A 23,341-nucleotide genomic window follows, 5' to 3' on the forward strand; every position below is an offset into this window, starting at 1 on the left:
CCGGAAATGAAAGATGTAATGTTCTGTCTGGTCTTCTCTGTGGTATTGTTTCCTGAGCAGAAAAATGTGTTAATTTGAAATTAGGCTTAGAAGATTGTCTTGATTTTATTAGAAAGAAAAAGATTTTGAAATCGGAAATCCGGCTAAGTATTTCTTTAAACCATGCCACCATGTTCTATTAGAAAAATCATGAGGGCAAAAAAAGAAAAGATCGGCGAACAAAGCGAGCCGAGCGTTAGTCATCGGGGCCGGACAGTTACCCGTGTTTTGCGCTTTCCTCTACTGTGGAGCCTTGTCCCAAGCTACAGTAGGGAGAGTCGCTGACTAAGCACACTATTTTGAGCCTCTTACGTTTTTAGTATTGCCGTTACACATCGTTCGTAAATGTACTTAACAGCAAGGCATTGACGCCAAAAACGTAAATTATGTCTGTTTTCTTTCAAGCATGATGGTGCAATATACTCATATACATCATCACTTGGTTCTATATATGGCGTAGTTACGTAAATTGTCTGTTACCTTAGTTGCTAGACAAAGCATCGTCAGGATCGAAATCAGGAACAAACCGGTGTTACTTCGAGCCGTGGGAGGGCGAGGAGTGGTGCGGTGGTTGAGGAATGAATTTTCTCACTCAAATGGCAGCCAGGCAGCCAGGCAGCCAGGAGCCCATGCATGACCCAGAGGAAATTAGCCTGCGTGACAGGAGACGGTTAGTTTTTTGGTTAAATTTATTTCTCCTTTCACAAGAACCGGCGCCTGCTATGCAGGCTAAGAGGAAATGCACTCTATCGGATGTTTTAACTTTGTAATTAGAGCGGTTTTCACTTGACTGTCGTAAAACCAAAACCAAAGTAAATACACTAGCCAACCAAAGGGCGTAGTAAAACCAAAACCAAAACCAAAACCAATTACTTTCGACAGTCAAGTGAAAAGCGCTCTATACTAGTAAAACCAAAAAATTTTTAATGTTAGTGTGACTTAGTGTGTTCCCACATGCATTTAGATAAGACCGAGTAAATAAACTGATTATCTCTCTTTTTTTAATTAAATGATTTGCATGCAATGTACGTACACTTAATATATTTTTTTATGGACATATCTCAGAAGGCGTGCTAGTAAATAAAAATCAGATGTAGATAATATCAGTCCTGCTCCTGGTTCAGCTGAATGGTCACAAAATTTGATGCTGCGAGACTTGCGCGCACCAATAATCACATCACGGGTATAATCTACTTGCTTTAGAGCGGAGGCCGCCTTAAACTCGTTCCATTGCTGATGCTATACTTTGGACAATCATCTTTGTTTCGTTGTCGCACATAAATGTATAGGATAACCGTATTTATAAAGTGGTTTCCAAACACCCATTACAGCTGTAATTCATGCTTAAACATTTCCTTTTCCTATTTCTTTTTTTACCGTTCTCTTCAAAGAAATTAGGATCTTCAATTATTTAGCCTCTTTTGTTAAATGATTTTTTAAGACCACTTCTATGAGGGTCTTAATGGGGTTAACCGATAGGCGTAAAGCAGCCAAAAATTTAGTCGATAGCCGTGAAAATTGAAAAATTTTAACCGTTAGCCGTAAATATGGGAAAAAGTGTTAACCGTAAAAGAAATTGTCCCATAGATTTGTTAATTTTAAGGAAGGTGCTAAACTCACTTATGGTTACGTTATTTATTTCCCGGCTACTTTGACTCCGTACGCACGTAGGCCAAGCGCCATTAAGTTGTGACCTAGACCTAGACTCCATTTCCGCCGCTCTCTCGGGGAACTTATTTTTTCCATGGCAAAAATCTAGCTTCTTGCTGGGGATTAAAATTTGCGATTTTCAGGAAGTCGTGCCCTCGAAATACTAGTGAAACAACACCCAGAGATGTCACTTTTTGTAAAACACGTTGCCGATAAACAACAATTCCCTGTTTTTCTCTGACGCTAAGGTAGACATTGCCATGCCTAGTCCCTGTTCGACGTCTTCCCACGCAATCTCGGTGAAGGCATTTCGGTGGCGTATCTGAGAAAAAAACTCGCTCGGACCACGTGACCCGAAACGCATTAGCCGCGCGGAATAATGAGGCCTATGGACAAGGCAACGGCAGACAGTGTTTCTGTACAGTCCTTCGCTATCAGTAAAAACTCTGAACACCGGAATTTTGTTATTGGCCGTTTTCAAACTAGAGCAATAAATGGATTATTCGTCTGGGACTGACCTTTGCGCAGCCCCCCCCCCTCACAGACACCCTTCTCCGATTTTTTCTGAGGGGAGGGGACGGCTGTACATAGCCTATCTGTAACGGATAATCCATCTTCAAACTGTCCGTCAAAATTGACGGATAAAGTCAGGCGGATTGTTCATTCAAAATTAAAACCCTTTCCATTTCAATTTAAGACGTATTACCTATTACCGCGAATTATCAAACGTATAACCAATCTCACACGAATAATCCGTCTCTAGTGTGGAAACGGCTATTTCTGTTATAAATGAATGTCCCCTTCCCCCCCGCCCCCCCCCCCCCCATTCCTTGAATCACGGGGCGTCCGCGTGTCTACTTTTCCTTTTTCACAAAGATTATTTTTAAATTGACTATTCGACATTTCTATGCGGAAAATAATATTAGAAATGGAATACTTTATAAATAGTATGATCTATCTGAAATGTTGATTCTTTTTTCCAAAGAATAACTTCATTTTATCCCGAGATGATCCTAAGACCGTTATTTTGCTTTGAAGATACAAAAAGTACAGGTTTATTAATATTTAACCCTTGGAAACAGAAGAAATTAATTTTTAACTTTCTTTGTTAACCGTAACTGAAAAAAATTAACCGCACGCTCCCACGCCCGCCCCAGTTTCGGAGAGATTCACTACGGAATTACTATACGTCTGCGTTCTACAAGGAACTTTTTTGAGCATGTCATGATCAACCAGAATAGTGAGCTTTTTGATATGCCTTGACGCTACCAAATTTATATTGTTAACTCATAAAGACGATTTGCCCGAAAAACTGTTCAAAATCACGGCTCGAAAGTGCAGAAAAGCTCGCTTCCGTTTGGTGTGCGTGGCTCAAAAACGTCGCTGCTTCTAGCCAGTGAACGCAGACATAGTTCCGGTCGTAGTGAATCTCTCTAAAACTGTTCGATAAATTGGCTCACATTTTCACAGATAACTGCCGGAAAATGGCGCGTTTTGGCTTTTTTGCGCTGCTTTATCCTTGATTTGGGGGGGAAGGAAGCCGCTGTTCCATTTTATTCTGTCCAAGATAATGGCTACTTTGGAGATAGTTTTTGGCCGAAAAAACAGTTGGACGCAAAAGGTCCATTTGTCGATCAAAAATCCGGCTAGATATATAGCTGAATTCTATTAAAGTAAAGAGTATACCGGCACTGAGTTAATATTGACATTCTCCGACAGTATTAATTAACCTGCGATCAGGCTGTCCTTCTTCCTTTTAAAAAAACCCTCCGATCGCAGGTTAGCTATTAATTACATTAGTTATTTGCCTCTGATTATGATGAATACGATTGTTGATGTTAATAAGAAAGCAACAAAGTTTTCCAAACAGCAAAGCTATTTTGTGACATTTATCTGTCCATCTGATGACCCAGTAACACATTAACTTACTATATGCTCAACGGCTTTTTATGAACTTGCCTACTATAGGAAAAAGTTACCAGGGTTGTACCAGGCAAACAGGAATCGTCAGTCAAAGAGCTGGTTGCAGAAATTTCAAGGAATCGAATAATTCATCTTCTAATGTTAACAAGATTCTGTGTTTGAAATCAAAAACATTGTTTTAACAGACCCAAAAGATCGTCAAGTTAAATATTACTACCTAGAGAAAAAAGCCGTGACTGTTATCATTGAAGAAAAATGGCTAAGCGAAATCAGTATTTTTCTTTCAAGCTAGTGTTTCGCCGGTCTTTCTAAAACAGTTTCATTTCTTAAAACCCTTATATCTTTATGACTCGACTTGAAATGCACGAAAAAGGTAACGTGGAGGGACGTGAAAGACAACGTCGACAAAGTACAAAAAACAATAGCAAGAGCCATAATTATGGCACTTGACAATAGCTAGTGTGAAGGAGCACTTTAAGTTGTCACTGAGGGAAACAAATGGTCTAGAAGGTACAGTTTGCACTAAAGAAAACCAAATATTCTCTCCTTCTGTTTATATGCAACGGGATGAACAGACTGACAGAAAATACCAGTTCTATAAATCCTTTGCTCGCCTGACTAAGTTGAGCTTTTAACACGTCTGACTGAACGCAGATGGAAAACCTACACGCGGTTTCTCACTTCAAGCCCCACAGGCCGACATCCGAACTGTTCGAGACATCGCAGATATCAGTATTCCATTTCTCGATCTCATACAGTCTCTTATTTTCAACGGTCGCCTGTAATGCGACATCACAAAGGTCACGCGTTTCTTACACACCCTTTTCTCGTAATGTGAGTTTGGGCCACCTGTGAGAGTGTGAATTTTAGCAAATTATCACGAAACTTCGTGTGAGCATTAAGGACAACAACAGCTAACAGAAGAACAAGTTTTATATACTTTTATTTGGTATTTCCTATCAATTTTACCCCCTACATACACTCTAATTTTACTGGATTGGTACTGTGGTACTATCACAGAGCTTGGCCTACCTGTGGACAAATATGTCCTTCAATAGAACTACCCACAATCCTCCTCAACCTCTTCATGATGTTTTCGTAGCAGAGTTTATTCCCAAGAATGACCAAGATGTAGCACAAAGTCTTATAGCAGTTGCCATCGAGGGACCTCCCAGCATTGCTGAGGACGTAAAATGAGCAATGAGCAAAAACAAAGCGCGGAATCGGAAGATCAGCAGGAAAATGCTCTGATCTGCTCAACTGATAGTGCCGGTACGTAAACCTTTGAAGTGCAGTTTGTATATGCATGACTCATCGTAAAGTCGTTTCGGGACAAGTTTTGCGCTGATAATTTCCGATTTTTTGTCTGTTGTTCACAGGTGGGGCCGGTGATGGCCAGGAAGATGTCAGATCACCCGACGGCAGAAAATTTAAGGTGGAAATGGATGAAATCACAGAGCGAATTCGGATTTCGGAGACGAAGCTTGTATCCTTCGATTTTCAGGATAACGAACAACTTGTTGCAGGCTGTAATCTGTAAATGGGCCATATATTAATGTTTCTGTTAGAGCAATGTTTTTGTTTAAGTCTTCCGGAGTAATGCATAAGGTTAGCTTAAGTATGGAAAATATTTGTTTTCTTTTCTATTTGTCATAAAACATCCGTAACTGTCAAATAGAAATCCCTTGAAAAGGAAATGGCTAGCTCCAGTAACGAGGTGACCATCAACCAGGATACGCTACAGAGAGAACTGCAAGACCTTCGTGCTCTAAAGGAAAAAGTCATCGATGAGAGAAAACAGCACGATGGTGAACTAAAAGGACTGAATATGCAAGTTCAAAGAAAGGTACGATTTTGGTAATAGTAAATTTCATGTTATAGTTCTCACGCGGCTGATCGAAGCGAGCTTGTAGATTTCATCAAATGAAATATATACCTAATTTCCTTTGTAAATTTTTAATTTTAAAGCTATCGATTTGTTAAGATTAAGTTTAAATGTAATTACTGTAAGAACTACGACAGTTGAATTACTTGTGTTCAGAAATTACGAAAACTTTCTAAACTGCTGCAAACAGTTGGACGACGTATGCCCCGTATGTCAACTATATAAGCTTATTAGCTAAATGTAGTTTGTTATGTTGTCTTGAATCAGCTGTGTTTAGCGGGAAACATGTTTTTGCTGTTTTCTTTCCTATCACTGATTTGATTTATAGTTTTTACGTGGCCATAAGGTGAAATTACATAAATTTCCGATATTAAATACAAATTTATTTGCCCTAAAATTGTTCGCACGATAGTTTTTGTTGCAGTCATGCAAGTTCAATTGTTGAATTACGGCATAAGGGTGGGGAGGGGGAGGAGGTCATGTTTTTCTACAATCCAGGAAAGTAAGAGATGATGTTGTATTTTCAAAAAAGACTGTCACCTCAGAATTACTTACTATTTTACGTTTTCCTTTTCCAATTACTTTGGTGTATCACCGTAGCCCATAAAAAAAATTAGATAAAATAAGTCATGGTTTGATATTTTTTTGATTATTTTATAGAATGGTTTTTAATGGGCAAAAAATAATTGGAATATTAGGGAAAATTTTGTTCAATCAATTATCAGGCTATGTGTCTTAAACAATATTATTGCATCATTATTTTACTTTTTTTTAAACATCACATGCAGGTTCAAATAATCAACACATGTTAACTATGTGATTATCAATTGAATCATATGCAACAATAAATTATGTAACTTTGGCTGTTATGTAATGTTGTTGTCAGTTAGAACTACACTTTACACACTCATTGTTAATGTGCCTCAGAAGCTACAGTGTATATAGTAGCCAGTCAGTAGTTAGTTTTTATCCTAAAAAGGTCTATTTTTTTGTATGGAGGGAATGGTAAACTTTTGCTTCAACATTTCAGAATTTGGTCAAGTCCTGTAAAACAATCTTATTATTGGGTCCATCGTTACTCCTAAGACCTTCCTCTAACATTTATGCCGCATATCAGACACATCATAATGGTACTGCATTTTTATTTGTATTGCCTGGAAAAATTGCTGGAATTACATAGAGAAGGAGATTTTTTCAAAGAAGAACAGTGCAGAACTTTAAATCTGTATTTCTAGGATACTCCTAGCTTGTTAGGTCACACGCCATTCAATCATAGTTCACTAAGAAACTGTGGTGCCTATAAATAATAAATATCCAGATTTATGTAACCTTCTTTGTTATGTAATTGTGTTGTTATCAGTACAGGCCTAGGATGACAGTACAAGGTAAATAAAAAGATGTTGAATGTTGAAAAAATGTAAGGGGGGTTTAGATTTTGTAAACTGAGACAAACGCAAAATTAATTGCCATAAGCATGAATTTCTAAACTATTCCAAACCTGCACACCCTTTTGTTTAAACTCATCAACAAAGACGACAAGGCATGAGGTGAGGTGCCACAGATGCTGCTGGAGCCAAAAACTGCAGTCAAGTGCAGTGTACATGCAGTGTATAACCAACCTGTGAGTAAGCAGCATCCACCCTGCAGGCACTGTAACACTTCTAACCAGTAGAACCTTAGCATGCTTACCTCATACTTACCAAAAGGTCAGGGTGGGATAGGGAGCAGAGTGTTAGATGAAAATAACCAAGGTAAAGCAACAAATACAAGTGGCCTGCCCTTGACAGAGAAGCTGCAAATTTCCAAAGTCCCCTGCAAAGCTATTCAAGATGTTAATTATAGGTGAAAGACTGCGGCCACCAGTGTCTCGAGCCTAAATTTTGTTGTAGCAAGAGTATGGCTGTTTTATAGACTTTGTGCACTCCATTACTTAAAATTGAACTCAGACTGTTACTACAATAAAGTTTTCTTGGCAGTAAGAATGATATTATTGTTATTAATGATGATTTTCTCCACAGAATGATGCATGCACAAAGCTGCAGGCCGGAGTAAGGTACAAAACAGAAGCCAGAATTGACGAAGCAATCAGGTTTGTACCATTATCAGTTTTGTGTAAGTGTATAAATACTCATATTGCATGACATCAAAGAAAAAAAGTACACACAGGGAGGTAAAGTGCAGGGAGGTAAAGGTTTTTGACGAACTCATGAGTTAATGTAAAACAAATAAAACAATAAGGGCAAAACAACAAAGATCAGTAGCATGGTTCACGTGTACAAACGTCAAGCTGTTCATACAGTGTATATGAATTATTGTAATATCTCCCCCACATTATTTTATAGCCACAAGGCTGTCCATTGGCGTAAACAATAATAACAAGTTGAACTACAGATCTGCCAAAAAACAAGGATGTTTATTGAATTCTAAATTTTTAAGAGAATTGTGTTTTACAAAAATGTGTTTTAGTTTGGCCGTCATGTGTAACATTCACGCGCACCAAATTCAAATTTTGACAACATTATTTTCATCTGTTTGCCATTACCGATTTGAGCAGGATTAATATCCTACATCAAAATTATTTAAGGATTTTAGTTGAATGGGTCAAACTTTGTGAAGACAAGGTGTCTTTGAGAAAAATGAGCATTTCTGTACCAGTGTACTAGTTTCACGAAAAATCAGAAATACGCATGACATTTCGATGTATAGGTTCCTTCAATGAAGAAACAGCCTTAAAAACAGAATGTTTACCTTTAAAACAGTCAATCCTGAAAATTTCAGCTAATTTCATCGTCACCTTCCCAAGAACAAAGCAAATTTCTTTTTCCCAAAAACTGTGAAATGCACGATGTTTACACCAGATTTTCACAACAAAGGCAAAATGTAAACAGTTCTCATGTGCGAAGCATAAAACCGACCATGCTGATTTTCTTGATGCGTCATTCTCATCTCACAATTATTGTATGGTAAAATATAAGAAACTCTGTGCATTAGAAGCAATTCTAAGTCACAAACGTTGAAATGTTCTAAGGAGGGTTTCAGCTTACTTTCAGCAACATGGATCGCAAAGAGACGCATCAACCTCGCAAACTTTGTCCCCCTGGTTTTGCTCACTTTAACTCAAAGGAGGGCTTCACAATGGTCTTAAGTAACCACCCAAGAACTTTCCAGAAGCTTTTTGTCATGCAACCACAGGGAACCTAGACTCACAACAGCTTACTGGAAGCTGAATTTTAAGGATTTGTGTGGGAATTAATCTTAAGATTGATAAAACAGTTAAAATGTACATAAATGTTTTCTTACTATTTCCTGCCCTATAAACATCATTTCAGTAAGTTTTAACGTCTTGTTCTCTTACCTACTAAGAAGAAGACAAGCGAAAACTTGGCTGTCCTAGTACACTGTCCGAAGAAAAAGCTACAAAAGTTACCTTTCTTCTACTCCAATCACTCCAAATCTTCACTTGAGCTGTTAGAGCTGAGATTTTCCTTTCTTGAAAACGTCAATTTAGTTCCAAACATCGAGCCATGGCCTCAAAAGGACAAGTAATGTAGCTAAAAAATTTGAACTTATGTATTTTAAGCTCTTCTGTGCTATTCACATCACCACATAACATCAGGAGCCATGAAAATTGAGGTTATGAGTAGTCTGTAGCTATTTTGCGGCACAAAGAAGTTTGTTTTTAGCTGATAGAAGAACAATTGAGATTCTTAAATTGCTTTCAGAAGGTTGTTCTGTTATTATTAGTGGTTTAATTTATTGATGTATTGTTTGTGTATTAACAGGAAGCTCGAGCATCAAATGCAAGCTCAACAGCTCAAGATAAGTGAAGAAAAAAGGCTGGTTGCAGAAATTGACATTTTAAAGCGGTCAAAGAGGAATTTAAAGTATGTAATTGAGTATGTTTTAAAAGTTTTGCTGTTCATGTGGTTTCCAACTTTATCAGTTTTTTATGAGGGTATTAGTCATTAGTGTAAATGAGGACTTTCGTGTCATTAAGTACAGCATTGAATTAATAGCGCATCCTCAAGTTCTCAGTAAGAGTGTTATTACACTAACTACCTTCTCCAGCAAGATGCTATTATAGTACCATCCTTAAGAGTTTTCAGTTAACTCCAGCATATTGAGTTGCCCGTACCCATCTGTGCAGTGGGGTGGAATCGAGGTTTCCTTTCCAAGTCAGTCAGGTTATTAGCTTGGTCAGGATAAGAAGTTCTTATTAAAGGTTTGGTTTAATACTGTTAATTGCCATGGTCACATTCTTGCATTTTGTACAAAATTAAGTTTACCGTCAGGATGATAGCATCCTTGAATAATATTATTATATTCAGTAGTTCTTAAAATTAAAGATAAAGAATGTTTACTGTGACAGTGGTAAAGTGTACATGTTAGCCACGTACATTCCAGGTGGTTTATTTTCTTGACAGAAATGTGTCACTGAAGTGTTGAATTGAAGACCAGTTGAGAATTATACCAAATTTCCCCAAATGTTTCTTTTTTTTCCCTTGTGTGTGTGATCCTTGATGACCTTCTTTTACCAATGAAACTAATTAAAGTGAGAACACAGGCGGCCCAGACGTAGTATGTGTCACTGAATGAATAATATATTAATGTCCACATGGACAAATTAATGCGATGAGTCGTCGAAATTCTTATGGACTAAAATAGTCTAAAAGTCAAAATATAGCAAAACAAAGTTAAGATACCTTTAACTGAACGTATCCTTGTCTTTCCTGGCCGGTTTAAGTGGCATTTTGTTGAGTTTTGAAATTGTAGGTACTATCCACTAAAGAAGAATTAAAGGCTGGCTACAAAACAAACAGACCATCTCCACGCGCCTTCACACAAAGCGCTATAAATTCGAGAATAATCGACGAATCTGCTCCAAATAACCATCGGCTAATCTGCAGGTAACGTGTGCTCCTGCTTCTGGCTCGCTTGCTCCACAAAACCCATCGCAACTGCACAATAATTGCTCGCTCATCAACAACCACTGTTGACCTTTACGCTTCGATATGACCACAAACGACCAGGTTTAATACGCGACGTGAATATTCAAGCATAGCGACCGCCTTCGCGCAACAATGCAGCACTTGCTATGGGAGGGATGGTACTATTGCTTCTAGGTCAATCGACTGACCGAAGGTTCGCTGCGTTAGTTTTGACCAGAAAACATAAGGCGATCGCGGGACCGTCCGTAAGTTTTCAGCAGGGTAGCCCTGGTTTTCAAGTTCGAATTCTTCTAACGTTTGCTGTCTCAGCTGCTGTCACATTGTTCGTCCAGCCGCTTGCATAGGTTCTTGACTCTACCAGACTTATTTGCTTAGATTAACAACCTCTTACTCCATAATATGTTGTCCAAACTGGTGAAGGAGGACGAGAATTTTCCGCCCAGGAAAAAGGCAAAATCTGGCCCCCGATATGCAGCTGAATAGAAGATACAGCTGAAGATATCGTAAAGTAAAATTTATGTGCGCGATATCTTTTTTTTTATTATTATTATTCTCAAAAACTCAGGGGCACCCAACGATGATTTCCCCCTTAATGCATTGAAAACACATTTAAGGCTGTCCAGAGTACTTTTGATCAAAAAATGCATTCTAAACAGCGCTTACATAAATTTAGTCAGGAGGGCTAAAAGCGAAGCTAATGATTTATAGTTTGCTCATACTAAATATAAAATATATTGTGTAATGCTAAGCGGAGAAGGCAACGAGACAGGGCCACCCAACGACTGTTTCCTCAAATAATTTCAATTGAAACACTTCTGTAGCTATTCATAAAGTACTTTTAGCTCTATAGAAATGCATTCTAAGTGGCGCTATAAAAGACTTATAAAATTTGCATCTCAGTGTTCGGCCATTCTAGAGGAACTTGAGTCTTTTCGAAATTACGAGGAATTCAGAATTATTTTCCCGAAAATTTTAGATGCAATTTAACGTATTACGAAGGAGATAATTTTTCAGATACCTTCTTTCATCACATTTTTGAATCCGAAAATTTTAGTATTCCACTTTACTCTCTACGAAAAATAGCCTAACCCGGTGAGTGAAATGTGAAAAATTAAAAGTTGGATGCCCTTGACAAGAACTGTGAAAAACAACAATAGGTCTAATTGCAGCACACTTTATTGTACATTTCCTTGAATTGCCGTTGATTTGCATGACTGCAACGTGAAACGTCCAGAAAGCTTCCTGGTTTTCACTTTTTTATGGAGAAAATATGGTACATGTTTTTGTTCACTTTTTCCACTGCCACTAGTTTTTTTTAGCTCCGCTATAAGATTCGAATCTGTTCGGTGCTCCTTGGGCAAATTGGATCTTTTTAAAAATTACAAGGGCTTCAATATTATTTTCCCGATTGATTGACCTGGAAGCAATAGTACCATCCCTCCCATAGCAAGTGCTGCATTGTTGCGCGAAGGCGGTCGCTATGCTTGAATATTCACGTCGCGTATTAAACCTGGTCGTTTGCGGTCATATCGAAGCGTAAAGGTCAACAGTGGTTGTTGATGAGCGAGCAATTATTGTGCAGTTGCGATGGGTTTTGTGGAGCAGGCGAACCGGAAGCAGGAGCACACGTTACCTGCAGATTAGCCGATGGTTATTTGGAGCGGATTCGTCGATTATTCTCGAATTTATAACGCTTCGTGTGAAGGCGCGTGGAGATGGTCTGTTTGTTTTGTAGCCAGCCTTTAATTTTTCTTTAGTGGATAGTACCTACAATTTCAAAACTCAACAAAATGCCACTTAAACCGGCCAGGAAAGACAAGGATACGTTCAGTTAAAGGTATCTTAACTTTGTTTTGCTATATTTTGACTTTTAGACTATTTTAGTCCATAAGAATTTCGATGACTCATCGCATTAATTTGTCCATGTGGATATTAATATATTCATTCAGTGATACATACTACGTCTGGGCCGCCTGTGGTGAGAAAAGCCAGTCGTCACACCGGAAGAAATCTTTGCTATAAATCAGATATACATGTTGTTGTTCAAGTTCATCCTATTTACCTTGGTTCAAATTTTATTTTTCTTTGTTTCAAACTCATTATCACCAAACCATACCAAAAACAAAGGAAAATAAAATTTAAACCAAGGACAAAATTGAACCACAACATATACAAGCTGTACATATCTATAGAGATATCAGTTGACCCACCAACATCAACCCCCTCGCCCCCCGTGCCGTCATAAAGAGACCCAAATAATTTTTTGACCCAGTCCCCAAACTACAGTATGACATAGGTGGAGGTTAGGAAGCAATATCAAGTCTTGTATTCATAGCAGACTGTCAAAACTCACTCCTGTGATGAAAAGGTCTCGTCAGTGATAAATTGTTGCAAATATGCAGAGTTTTCAAAAAGAGCTGGTGGCCGGTAAAATTCGCCAGCTATTTCACATGAACTTGCTGCCTGCTTTTGAAAATGACCCCTACTGAGTTTTAACAAATAACATGAGGAACATATGCAGAGCGGAAGGTCATGTGTTTAATGCCCGCGGCTGGTACTCATGGTCTACAGATAACTGAGAACTAAAAGTACTTCTTTTGCCCTGCATACGTCTATACTTTCCCATGGCTCAGAGGACCTCGTTAAATGGTGGTCCTGTCTCCCAAAGGAGGTCTCATGCTAAATACATTGACACTCATCACTATTAATTTTGTGCTCTATCCAGGAGAGTTAATATTATCAGAGATGTCAACCTCTGGAGACCTAAAATCGGGAGACTGTCTTTTTTCCCCTCCCCCCCCCCCCCCACGGAATTTCAACGAACCCCCGCCCCTCGAAAAATTGACCCAGCCCCCAATGGAAAAGACTTAGGACATTATATGATGTCTTACATGATGTACGTACTATCAAAATTCGAAATCATCGTTTTGATGCTAGAAATAGTCTTTGTCAATGACTAAATACGTGCAAAAATGCCCCAGAAACCGTACTGCGAATAAGAAAAATTCAAGTTTTGAGCTAAAAATGAGCCAAATCTCAAACTAAGTCTGTTTTATTTTTTACTAAGTATTCAGTATTTATAGTGGACGTAAAAAGCGGGAGATTTATGTACCAAAGTGGGAGAGTGGGAGACGAGGCAAAAAAGTGTAAGTTTCCTGCCAAAAGCGGGTTGGCATCGTATCACTGTATTATACAAATGGTAAATAATTAAAGTTAAAAAGAGCCCAAGTGTGTTTACAGGTCATGAAATGATATATCATCATATCATATTCTCCTTTTTACTCAACAGTGAATACTTGGCTCTTAAACAGCTTGTAGATCAGTTGAGAATTAGACAGAGAGCAATCAGAGGAGAGAGAGATGTAAGTAATGTCTATAGACTAACTACATGTGTTACGCTTTCTTGAAACTGTTATCTGTGTCAGTTGTTGGTATTTTGAAGTTTCATTGTTTATCTTCTAGGCATGTGTTAAAAAAATAAACCGCTTAAAATCTAGAGAGGAAGAAATCAAGAACCTTTTAGATTCTGATGCTGCTGGTGTTAATGAAGAAATGGAAAAACAGCGTCTTAAGCAACTGAATGAAGTAGAAGCTCTCAAAAAAGGTAGTTTTTTTAGAAGTGCTGTTTCATGAGAGTCATCAGGCATGTCTACAGGTTTTAAGAAAATTATTTTCTTAAGTGATAAAAAAATTTTCAATTATAAACACTTCATAGGCCTACATGCATTAACCCAGACTTGAAATTTGAGGAAATTAATAATTCCATGGTGTTTCTTTAGGTGTGAATTTTAAGTTAAATAATTGGACTCAAAAAACGACGATTGCAGATTTCTGGCGTCTCCTTGATAATGTTATTTCACAGACGAAATACTGAATTTCAGAATCAATAAATGCTTAGAATGATTACACATCTACTGTAGTTACCCTGAATTTTGATCGCATTAAAGAATATTTATTTCTAATTCTCCTGGCTTAAAATAAGATCAATTCACAGCAAAATGTTTATTATGTCAGAGCTATTGTGTTATATTTTCAACTTATTATATAGACACGAGTGTTTTACTGGAAAATACATCACTCGTAAAATTCATAAAAACTACATCCGGGACCCGAGTGGTTTATTTTCCATAATCTCACACGTGAGTTTATTGATGACATAATTTTGGTAATTTCCCTCTATTATTTTATCGATGTCATTTCGTCTATATAATAAAAAGAACATTACACGGCGGCTTGAAGATATGAATTTTATTTTCTCGTGGCAAAAACAATATTTTACTCACTTGCTGCGCTCGTTCGAAAATATTGTTTTGCCAGTCGAAAATAAAATTCATATCTTCGCGCAAAAACAATATTTTACTCACTTGCTGCGCTCGTTCGAAAATATTGTTTTGCCAGTCGAAAATAAAATTCATATCTTCGCGCCACCGTGTAATATCCTCTATATATTTACATGTACTGAATAAACTTATAGTTTAGATACTAATATGCGCCACGACACAGGTCACTATGTTTCTTATGAATAGTATTATGAATCTTCAGGTTTGTTAATGTGATAGACTTTCCAACTGCCACAACTTTGTTGTGTGTCTAATGATTTCACAACCTATTCATGCCCCCACAATTTTATAACTGATTGCTCACACTTTCTGGAAACTCACACCCCAAAAATCATTTTAGAGCATCTGTAGTGGAGTTCATTTCCATTAGTTAATAGATAGCAAACTCAATATAGAGAAAATACCTAGAGTTCGCATTTGATCGGTAAAGGTTGGTGCTTATTTAACACTCTTCAACCTACCTTGAACCTTACCATCACTTGCTCCTGCCACCATATTAAAGTCACTGTTACAACTAAACTTAAATCTCTCATTTAAAGATAGCTCCCAACAAATGTGTTCATGTCAGCAGAGACAAAGGAGTTTGAACATGTTGTTTACTGCTCCAGCTTTAAATTAAAATGTGTCTTCTAATACTCATATCTCTGCAGGAATTAAGTCCTTCCACTAGGAAAATGTAGGACATCTCGCAACTTATATTCTCACTTACAAGTCCCTAATTTTCCCAGCTCTCAGGGTCAGAATCTCAAGATTTTTCCTCTGGGGGGATTGGAAGGTCTGATGTGTTCTCCAGGGTTCTGGGCTCCACTTACTGGTACAATGTATTTTCAAATTTGTCCATTCAGGCTAGCAGATCTGTAAATTAATATTCCTTTCTTTTCAAATCTGCACAAGAACTTGATGAACTTCACATAAAAAAAAGAGATATTAAAAGCAATTTTACAAAGGAGCAGAGGAGGTACTATTCCAATGTGAAGGAGATAAGAGCTCAGAAACAAAAAGAAGACCATGACAAGAGGAATAAAGATAGATTTTCTTCACTTAAAGATGCACATGTGTAAGTTGAGATAATAGTCAGTAGAAAAAGCCACATACATAACACATAGAAGACACATAAAAGAGTCGAGTCTTGGAAATAGTGATTTGGGTTCTTTTTAAACATTTGCTAATAATTTTTTTTTTGCATTTACAAAAGTACTCCTAATCTTTAAGTTAAGCAAAAAAAATGTTCTCTGTGGGGCTATAGCTCATCCAGCTCCGCGGTCCCTGATTATTTAAGGACACGGCCATACTGTTTGGTGACCAACCCATTTGTTTTTCTTTAATTTGTTTTTATATTTTGGAGAAAGATAAATGGTCCTACCAGTAAATGCTTGTCATTCCCACTACTTGGTGATGTGCCAGTTAATGGGAATGTAAAACACAATAACTGGGATTCATCAAACAAACCCATTTAGTAAATTTGTCACCTGACAGAGAGGATTTAATAAATGATGTTTAAAAGCTCAATATATTTTACTCACATCGGCTAACACTTAAAATGTCAGCATAGTTGATAAATCTGTTTGGCGTACATTTTTATCAACTGGAAATGTGTTCTACTTATAAATAACACAAATCAAAGTAGGGTTCAAGGTATACAACTGAGCTTACTACGTGCTAGTCTGCTGCAAACGTTTTATGTTCTCCTTCTTGTGCCTACAAACGATAATTTGTTTCACCTGTTTTGCCTTCAAGATTTTTGCATTCCCCCTCCAAAAAAAAAGGTCCATCTCTTCGGAAAACCAATTGCCCTCCCCAGGAGATTAGAGGTTTATCCAGTGGGTAGAGAGTGGTTAGAGTTGTCCAAACCCTTGTCCTGCCCATCTATGTTCTTATGTTGATCACTTTTTTACAGATCAAGAAGAAGTAAACAGCAGCCATATGAAAAGGAGAAAGCACTCTGTGACACATTGATGGCACACTTAGAAAAGCTTCATAAAACTCTGTTGCCAGATGTGCAGGTCTCACCGTTACCTGACAAGGATCCTGTTCCCTCATTAGCGGCAAATACTGGTAAGCAACAATAGGGACCAACTTCTTTTCCTTCTTCTAATAATTTTGTTCATGGTCAGTCATGCAAGTCTTTAAAAGGATGGGTCTTACTAAAGGAAGGAGGTCTCGGAGACCAGTATAAAGGATTTAGGTGATCTGAAGTACAAGAGAATTTTATCATTAGAAGCAATGATAGTTAGAAATCATTGGATGAGGCTTAGTATGATCAGAAGAATTATGGAGATTTAGGGAGATGTTATCATGAATAACACCCTCCAAGATCTGCATAATTCTGTGGATGATGGATTACTTTGTGGATACGTACTCTTTGGGAGGAGGAGATGTAATAGTAATAGTACATCATGTAGTTTAAGCACAGGTAGCCCTAGCTCGAAATATGAGCATTGGCGAACATCAGCATTGTTGCATAACATTCGAAATATGAGGATTTGTATGGCAAAAAAACCTTTCATTTTCGTAGGTTATGGAAGCGATAGGTCTTTTTGCCATACAAATCCTTATATTTCAAATGTTACGCGACAATGCCGATGTTCGCCAAAGCTCATATTTCGAGCTTGGGCTACCTGTGTTGAAAGTAGAGGTAGAAGTAAAAATTATCTTTTGGTAACTTGTAGCTAGATTGTAATAAATTAGAGTGCACAGTGTCAGTGATTGTTAAGTGTTGTTCTTGTGTGGTTAGCCTAATGAGTGGTCAACTAAGGTTGGTTATGTTCTGAGTGTGGATTTCAAGTTTAATATATACCTATTTCAGCTGTTGAGTTTTCAAAGTCTGATGGTGAAGGAACCTTTCTCAGGCGCAAATCAGCCACTGATGATCTTGTTGGAGTTTTTGCTGGAATTGCTAGAACCACAAGGAGAGGCAGCCGAAAGGGAAGAAGATCCTCAGGAAAGGAGGTCAGTAACTTTTCTACTGAATTAATTACTTACGATGTTTTCATTGACCCTTTGTTTGACTTGATGTTTTCAGTATACCAAATTGCAAAGTTTTATTTTCTACTATTATTATTTGTATTAAAATGTAAACATATTTTTGATGAAGAATACATAATTAATTTTGCATGAACACACTATTATTCAATATCACATAAATAAATAATGAAATAGTAACAAACAGTAACAAAATACAAAAGGAGCGTTTATAGTTAACAAATAGATTCCATGTTGCCATGCGTCTGTTCAGTAATAGATCACAGATGACGTCAAAATGTCGTAAAAACAAAGAAGTGGCACACGAGCCGCAGGCGAGTGTGTCACTGTTGTTTTTACCACATTTTGACGTCCTCTGTGATCTATTACTGAACAGACCCACGGCAACATGGAATCTATTTGTTTTATACAATGATCAGAAAAGAAAAAGACCGATACACATACCTGCCTCGAACCGCTTGACCTTTTGAGGATTTGTGCTAGTTTAGGCATTTTTTAAGTCCCAAACCCAACTTTTCATCTTAGCTTCTTCTTTATCTTACTTGTGTACAGTTTCTTCGAAAAGTTTTTCACCGTCTTTTCTTACTCAAAGAAGAATAATAGCGAAAACATTTTGCAAAACAGCGAGTCTCTCGTAGCGAAGACACACGATGGCAACTGAGGTGAAGATTTCTTGTAGTTTAGGCATTGTCAAGTAGTCAATAGCTTTTTTGGTCTCCATTTCTCCATTTTTCTTCTTTGTAAATAGCTCCTGCCAAACTTTTTCCGAAGCTTTCACTTGCCTCAATCCGAAATAATCTCACAAACATTTTCAAAACCGCGTGCCACGTTGAACAAAACAAAGAAAACAAGTTTCCTGTGACGTCATCCATGTATCTGTACTCTAATAGATCATGGGCAACGACCAATCACAGCGCGCGTAGCATTCACATCATTGTATAATGTATAATAATATATTAACCTAAGTAGTAAACACAGAAACTGAAAAATCTGGAGCAGTTGAAGGATTTAAGTTTTACATTAGTGGGCTGTTGGCAAAAGCTGGATTTATTGCTGCGGATGGTTGAAGCTGAGGAAGTCAAAGAAAGAAAAGGTAGAAGAAATAATGAGGCCCATCTGTAAGAACAGGTTGAACTGACTGGACTTAACTTGAGTTAAACTTATTAATCGTCTGATAATCGAAGATGACTCGAACTTTAATTGGTTACGCGCTGTACGACTCGATCAATTATTTATCGCTTTCATGGCCCGCTATGCTTTTTTCTCTCTTTTCTCCATGCTGATAGTGACAAAATTATAAATCGTCTGATAATCTAAGATGTCTTGAACTTTAATTGGTTATGTACTGTACAACTCGATCAATTATTAAACTCATCGCTAATGATGAGCTTGGGAGCAGGTTTTTTAAAGGTTAGTAGGGGGCCAAATGCAATAAGCAGAAAGGAGGTATCCATGGCAACCCTGGAAGCGGGAACCACCCCGGAGCAGCCACAAACCAGCACCATCACACTGAATAAATTCAGTGGAGATACTTACCTAAGAGAATACTTACCTCAGAAAATACCTACCAAACCACCAGGCAGGGAGGGAGGAGAGGGAGCAAGAATCCGCAATGATTCGCAAGTAGGCAAAAATTGATCCGCTACGATCAGTAAGCAAAGCTACAATGCAAAGCAGCACTAACAAAAGGTACACAAGGAGCCCCGCAATTCCCCACGGGCCGCCCCGTAGGTCACATATTGAAGTGGGAGAAGACCGCTAGCCAGCTCGCTCGAGTTTAACTTTGCCTAAATAATATTTAGCCACATTTTATCGTTTTCATGGCCCGCTATGCTTTTTTCTCTCTTTTCTCCATGCTGATAGTAACAAAATTATAACTCGTTTGATAATCTAAGATGTCTCAAACTTTAATTGGTTACGCACTGTACAACTCGATCAATTATTTATCGCTTTCATGGCCGGCTATGCTTTTTTCTCTCTTTTCTCCGTGCTGCTAGTGACAAAAAGTTGCAAACAGCTCAAAATTTTAGTGAAACTGGATTATACAAAACAAGTTTCTTCTTACTGCTTTCATTTTAAATTATTAAAGACGATGAAAACTGAAAAGAGATTCACTTTGTTGACTGTGTCATGCTTTCTTACCACTGAAAAATCGCAGGGCAAATATCAACGCGGGTGGGGTGTGTTGCCTGATACCCGCCCTCCAATTTGATACTACGTGACCCAAAATAGCCCACAAAATCGTGCGAAAATTAATCGGTGGATTATAAAATAATATATTAACCCAAGTAGTGAACAATTTCTTTTTTCCAGTGCATTTTATTCATAAGATAAATCTTGTGATTTTAGATTGGATAATATCACTTGTGCTCTTTTGTGTAATGTTTCACACTTATCGAAAGAATATCTTGTCCACAAGCTGGATACTACTGTTCAGCTGTCAGACTGACTTTTAATAATTTGCACCTGAACCATCTCAAAGCAATAGCATAGATTGACACAAATTTGTTTTAGAGCATTCCATTATGGTTTGGACAAGCGAATCTTGGTTTGTGCATAAGATACACTCACTGGTGGTAATTTTTTACTTCCTTTTTTTTTGTAACAGTTTTCCCCTAAAATGGCACCTTTGTGGGATAACTGTTATAATGTACTGTAGATAGCATCATCAACAGCTGTGTGTGTTTCCAGCATATTTTCTCTTTCTTGTTCTTTGCATTTTCCTGACACACATTTCAAAGTGCCTTTTTGTGTTTCAGGTTCCACGTAAATTAAACCTTCATCCAGATGTTGTGGAAAATCTTTTGGCTCTCAGTTTATCCCCTCCCAGCACTTATGTCGACATTCCAAAAGTACTTGAAGAACTTCAAGAGAGGAGGGTAAGTTGATTAGGTGATCTGAAGTAGCCAGCAGTTGAGAAGCGACACGTGGTATGTGGTAGAGTCAAAAGAAACCATTACATGATTCATATGTATATTGTGTTTGTAGTCTTGATACTCTGTTATCAGTTCTTTCCATTCCCCCTAAAACTAGCCATTGTTAAGGTATGTGTTTCATTGGTACCCTTAACTATGGAAAATATTACAAATGGTTTAAAACCACAACGACATTGTAGCATAGAGTAAGCAAGCTAGTTGGTTATTTACAGACATGGCCGAAGAAATGAACTCAGCAAAGAAAGGTACCTCCACTGTAAACGTGGTACCTGTTAACTGTAATCTGAACTGGGTCTTTCCTGTAGGTCAAGTGATTTTAAACTTTTGAGACAAAAAGATTTAATTGTACTAAACTCCAATTTGCACCACAACTTACATAGTTATATTTTAGAGAGGTGCTGATTATGCTTATCTGAAAAATAACCTTTTTTCTGCATTTTTGGTCTTTTGTAGGACTTCTTTGAAAGGGCCATAACTTCCAACACTGCTTTGACTCTTCCAAGTAATGATCTTATGTCCCCAATCACAGAAGAAGCAGCCCCTAAGTTTCCAAGTTTGTTCAAAGGGAAGAGTGAGGATGAAAATCCTGAGGAAATTAATGAAACTGAAAATATTTCATCTGGAAAAGGTAGCACAGAAGATCAAGAAGATAATTCCATGGAAGGTCAAGCGTCATCAGTGTGTATCCAGGATGAGCAGATGGTTTTAGATAAAAGCGTTGACAAATCAAACAATAATGCTCTACTGGTAGATGATTATTCTCATAAATCAGAGAGGGAAGAAAAACAAAGTCTCTCTTATTTTTCACAGCTGCAAAATGAAGCAGCAGCTAATGAACATGGTGCTACTGACATGGGAGCAGATGTTACTGAGGGAAATTGTGAAGGAAGTGCAGCTGAATTAGAGTACAATAACACTCTGAATGCTGCTAATAAGAAAGATTCGAACGTACATGATATTTTGTCCTCTGTTAATGGAGATGTACATGTCTTGGATGAGCCTGCCAGTACAGACTCTGTTGACAATGATAAGGAAACTGAAAAACAGAAAGAAACCATCACTTTCTCCGATAATCTGCTACAGCCCAATTGCAAGACTGGAATCGTTGCCAAAGAAGAAAGCTTTATCCAGGATTTGCAAATTCATTCTAGTAATTGCACAAGCCCTTCTCCTCGCAGCAGTAGGTTGTTGTTGAGTGAGAAAGATTTGGAAGCTGTTTATGACAGGAGCTTAGTAAAGGTACAATGTGAAAAGTGCCCTGCTTAGTGTGACAAGTGTACTGTTAATAGTGCACATGAGGGAATAATACATTAATACACGTACTTCTTCATTCATCCTTACTGTAAGCCGCTGCATAAAATATCATAATATTTCTTACTGTTCCAGATCAGCATTGTTTTTTCAGCCTTCTTTATTAGCATGCTATGATGAAATTCAGAGTTCTTGTAAGCATCTTGTGCTAGAATACAGCTTTTCCTGTTATTTGAGGAATCCTTGAAGCTTACGCTGTAATTCTAAAAAAGTTGGGAAGAAGGAATCAGACCCTAATAAGCCTAAGAAAAGCCCAAGGAAACAGCCACTATCGCGAAATGTCGGGTGTTTTCTCAGGCTAGCACAAGACCAGAACGATGATTTCACAAGTATATTATGAACATTGCTATGTGCTATGCCAATATGCGGAGTGTGCTTATTAACGTCCAGGGCCGGGTTGTTCGAAGCTGGGTTAAGATAACCCAGGGTTAGTGCGAACTTTGAACTCAGGTATTAGAGCTTAAAATTCAAATTCAGTTTAATTCTTTTTGCCTACAATTTGATGATTGGATACTCTAAAAAGAATACAGAAAATTTTCCGAGAGAGTGCTTTTGATAACAAGAAAAAGGAAGCCGGGTTTAAATTTAACCACGGGTTAGTACTAACCGGCGTTCGAATAACTGGGCCCAGAAGCTGACGCAGCGCAAGTGCGTTTTGTGCTTAGAACAAAACTGGCTATCGGAATATAATCAAGAAACATGATCTAAAGAAATTATGGTATTCTATGAAGTGGACTAAAATGTACATAATGTTTGTAGTATTCCGTCTCTTAAATGCATGCTACAATATTTATTGCATGATATCCATGTCAGCATTGTTCCCAATTGAGTTGGCACTGCTACTTTGGTGTTGTTTTGCTGTGATTTGAGTCACTTTCTCACCAATCACAAAACGAATTGTTATTTTGTCACACATGTTCTCCATGCTTTCCGTTTTTATCAAGGATCTTACCAATATTCCGATTAGCTTTTGGATTTTCTACATCTATGTGATTGGCCAAAAAAACTGCTCGTGGTTTTGATTTCATGGCTATCATTTAAATACCATTAAAAAATTCCTTCCGCCTCAAATAGATTGAATGGTAAGTTTGTTTATTTTATGTGAAGGTAAAAAACCTATTTGTAGTTACAAAAAGGGTACCAAAGTCCAAAAATAACCCAAAGACATAAAAAAAAGTTGTTTGTACACGTACAAGTCGGTAGTCATTGTAGATTGAGAGGAAGTATTTGTTTCGTTAAGATGCTTATTACAGAGTCAGTAGTATGTCAAATGTGAGACGCAATGTTTCATCCGATATCCAGAACTGACAGAGCGGGAATTGGGTT

The 23,341-nt window shown here is 37.7% G+C and overlaps 1 protein-coding gene across 1 annotated transcript; it reads left to right on the forward strand.

Annotated features, from left to right (window-relative positions):
- The first annotated feature begins 4,691 nt into the window (after window positions 1–4,691).
- Window positions 4,692–23,086, forward strand: LOC140945777 (uncharacterized). The gene is made up of 12 exons (XM_073394822.1): window positions 4,692–4,884; window positions 4,992–5,098; window positions 5,291–5,458; window positions 7,516–7,586; window positions 9,280–9,381; window positions 13,736–13,808; window positions 13,909–14,050; window positions 15,681–15,843; window positions 16,684–16,841; window positions 17,593–17,735; window positions 20,528–20,647; window positions 21,158–23,086. Exons 1-12 carry the CDS (start codon window positions 4,806–4,808, stop codon window positions 21,968–21,970), a joined length of 2,139 nt encoding a protein of 712 aa, XP_073250923.1. The 5' UTR covers window positions 4,692–4,805; the 3' UTR covers window positions 21,971–23,086.
- The last annotated feature ends 255 nt before the right edge of the window (window positions 23,087–23,341 follow it).

The sequence above is a fragment of the Porites lutea genome, chromosome 8 (genome assembly GCF_958299795.1).
Source record: "Porites lutea chromosome 8, jaPorLute2.1, whole genome shotgun sequence".
In the NCBI taxonomy this organism is placed as follows: domain Eukaryota; kingdom Metazoa; phylum Cnidaria; class Anthozoa; order Scleractinia; family Poritidae; genus Porites; species Porites lutea.

Excerpts from the sequence above, each read along its gene's own strand:
- LOC140945777 (XM_073394822.1), top strand. The coding sequence starts at position 4,806 with ATGAGCAATGAGCAAAAACAAAGCGCGGAATCGGAAGATCAGCAGGAA. Across the intron at positions 15,844-16,683 it reads TCACTTAAAGATGCACATGT|ATCAAGAAGAAGTAAACAGC; the intron begins GTAAGTTGAGAT and ends ACTTTTTTACAG. Across the intron at positions 16,842-17,592 it reads CTCATTAGCGGCAAATACTG|CTGTTGAGTTTTCAAAGTCT; the intron begins GTAAGCAACAAT and ends TACCTATTTCAG.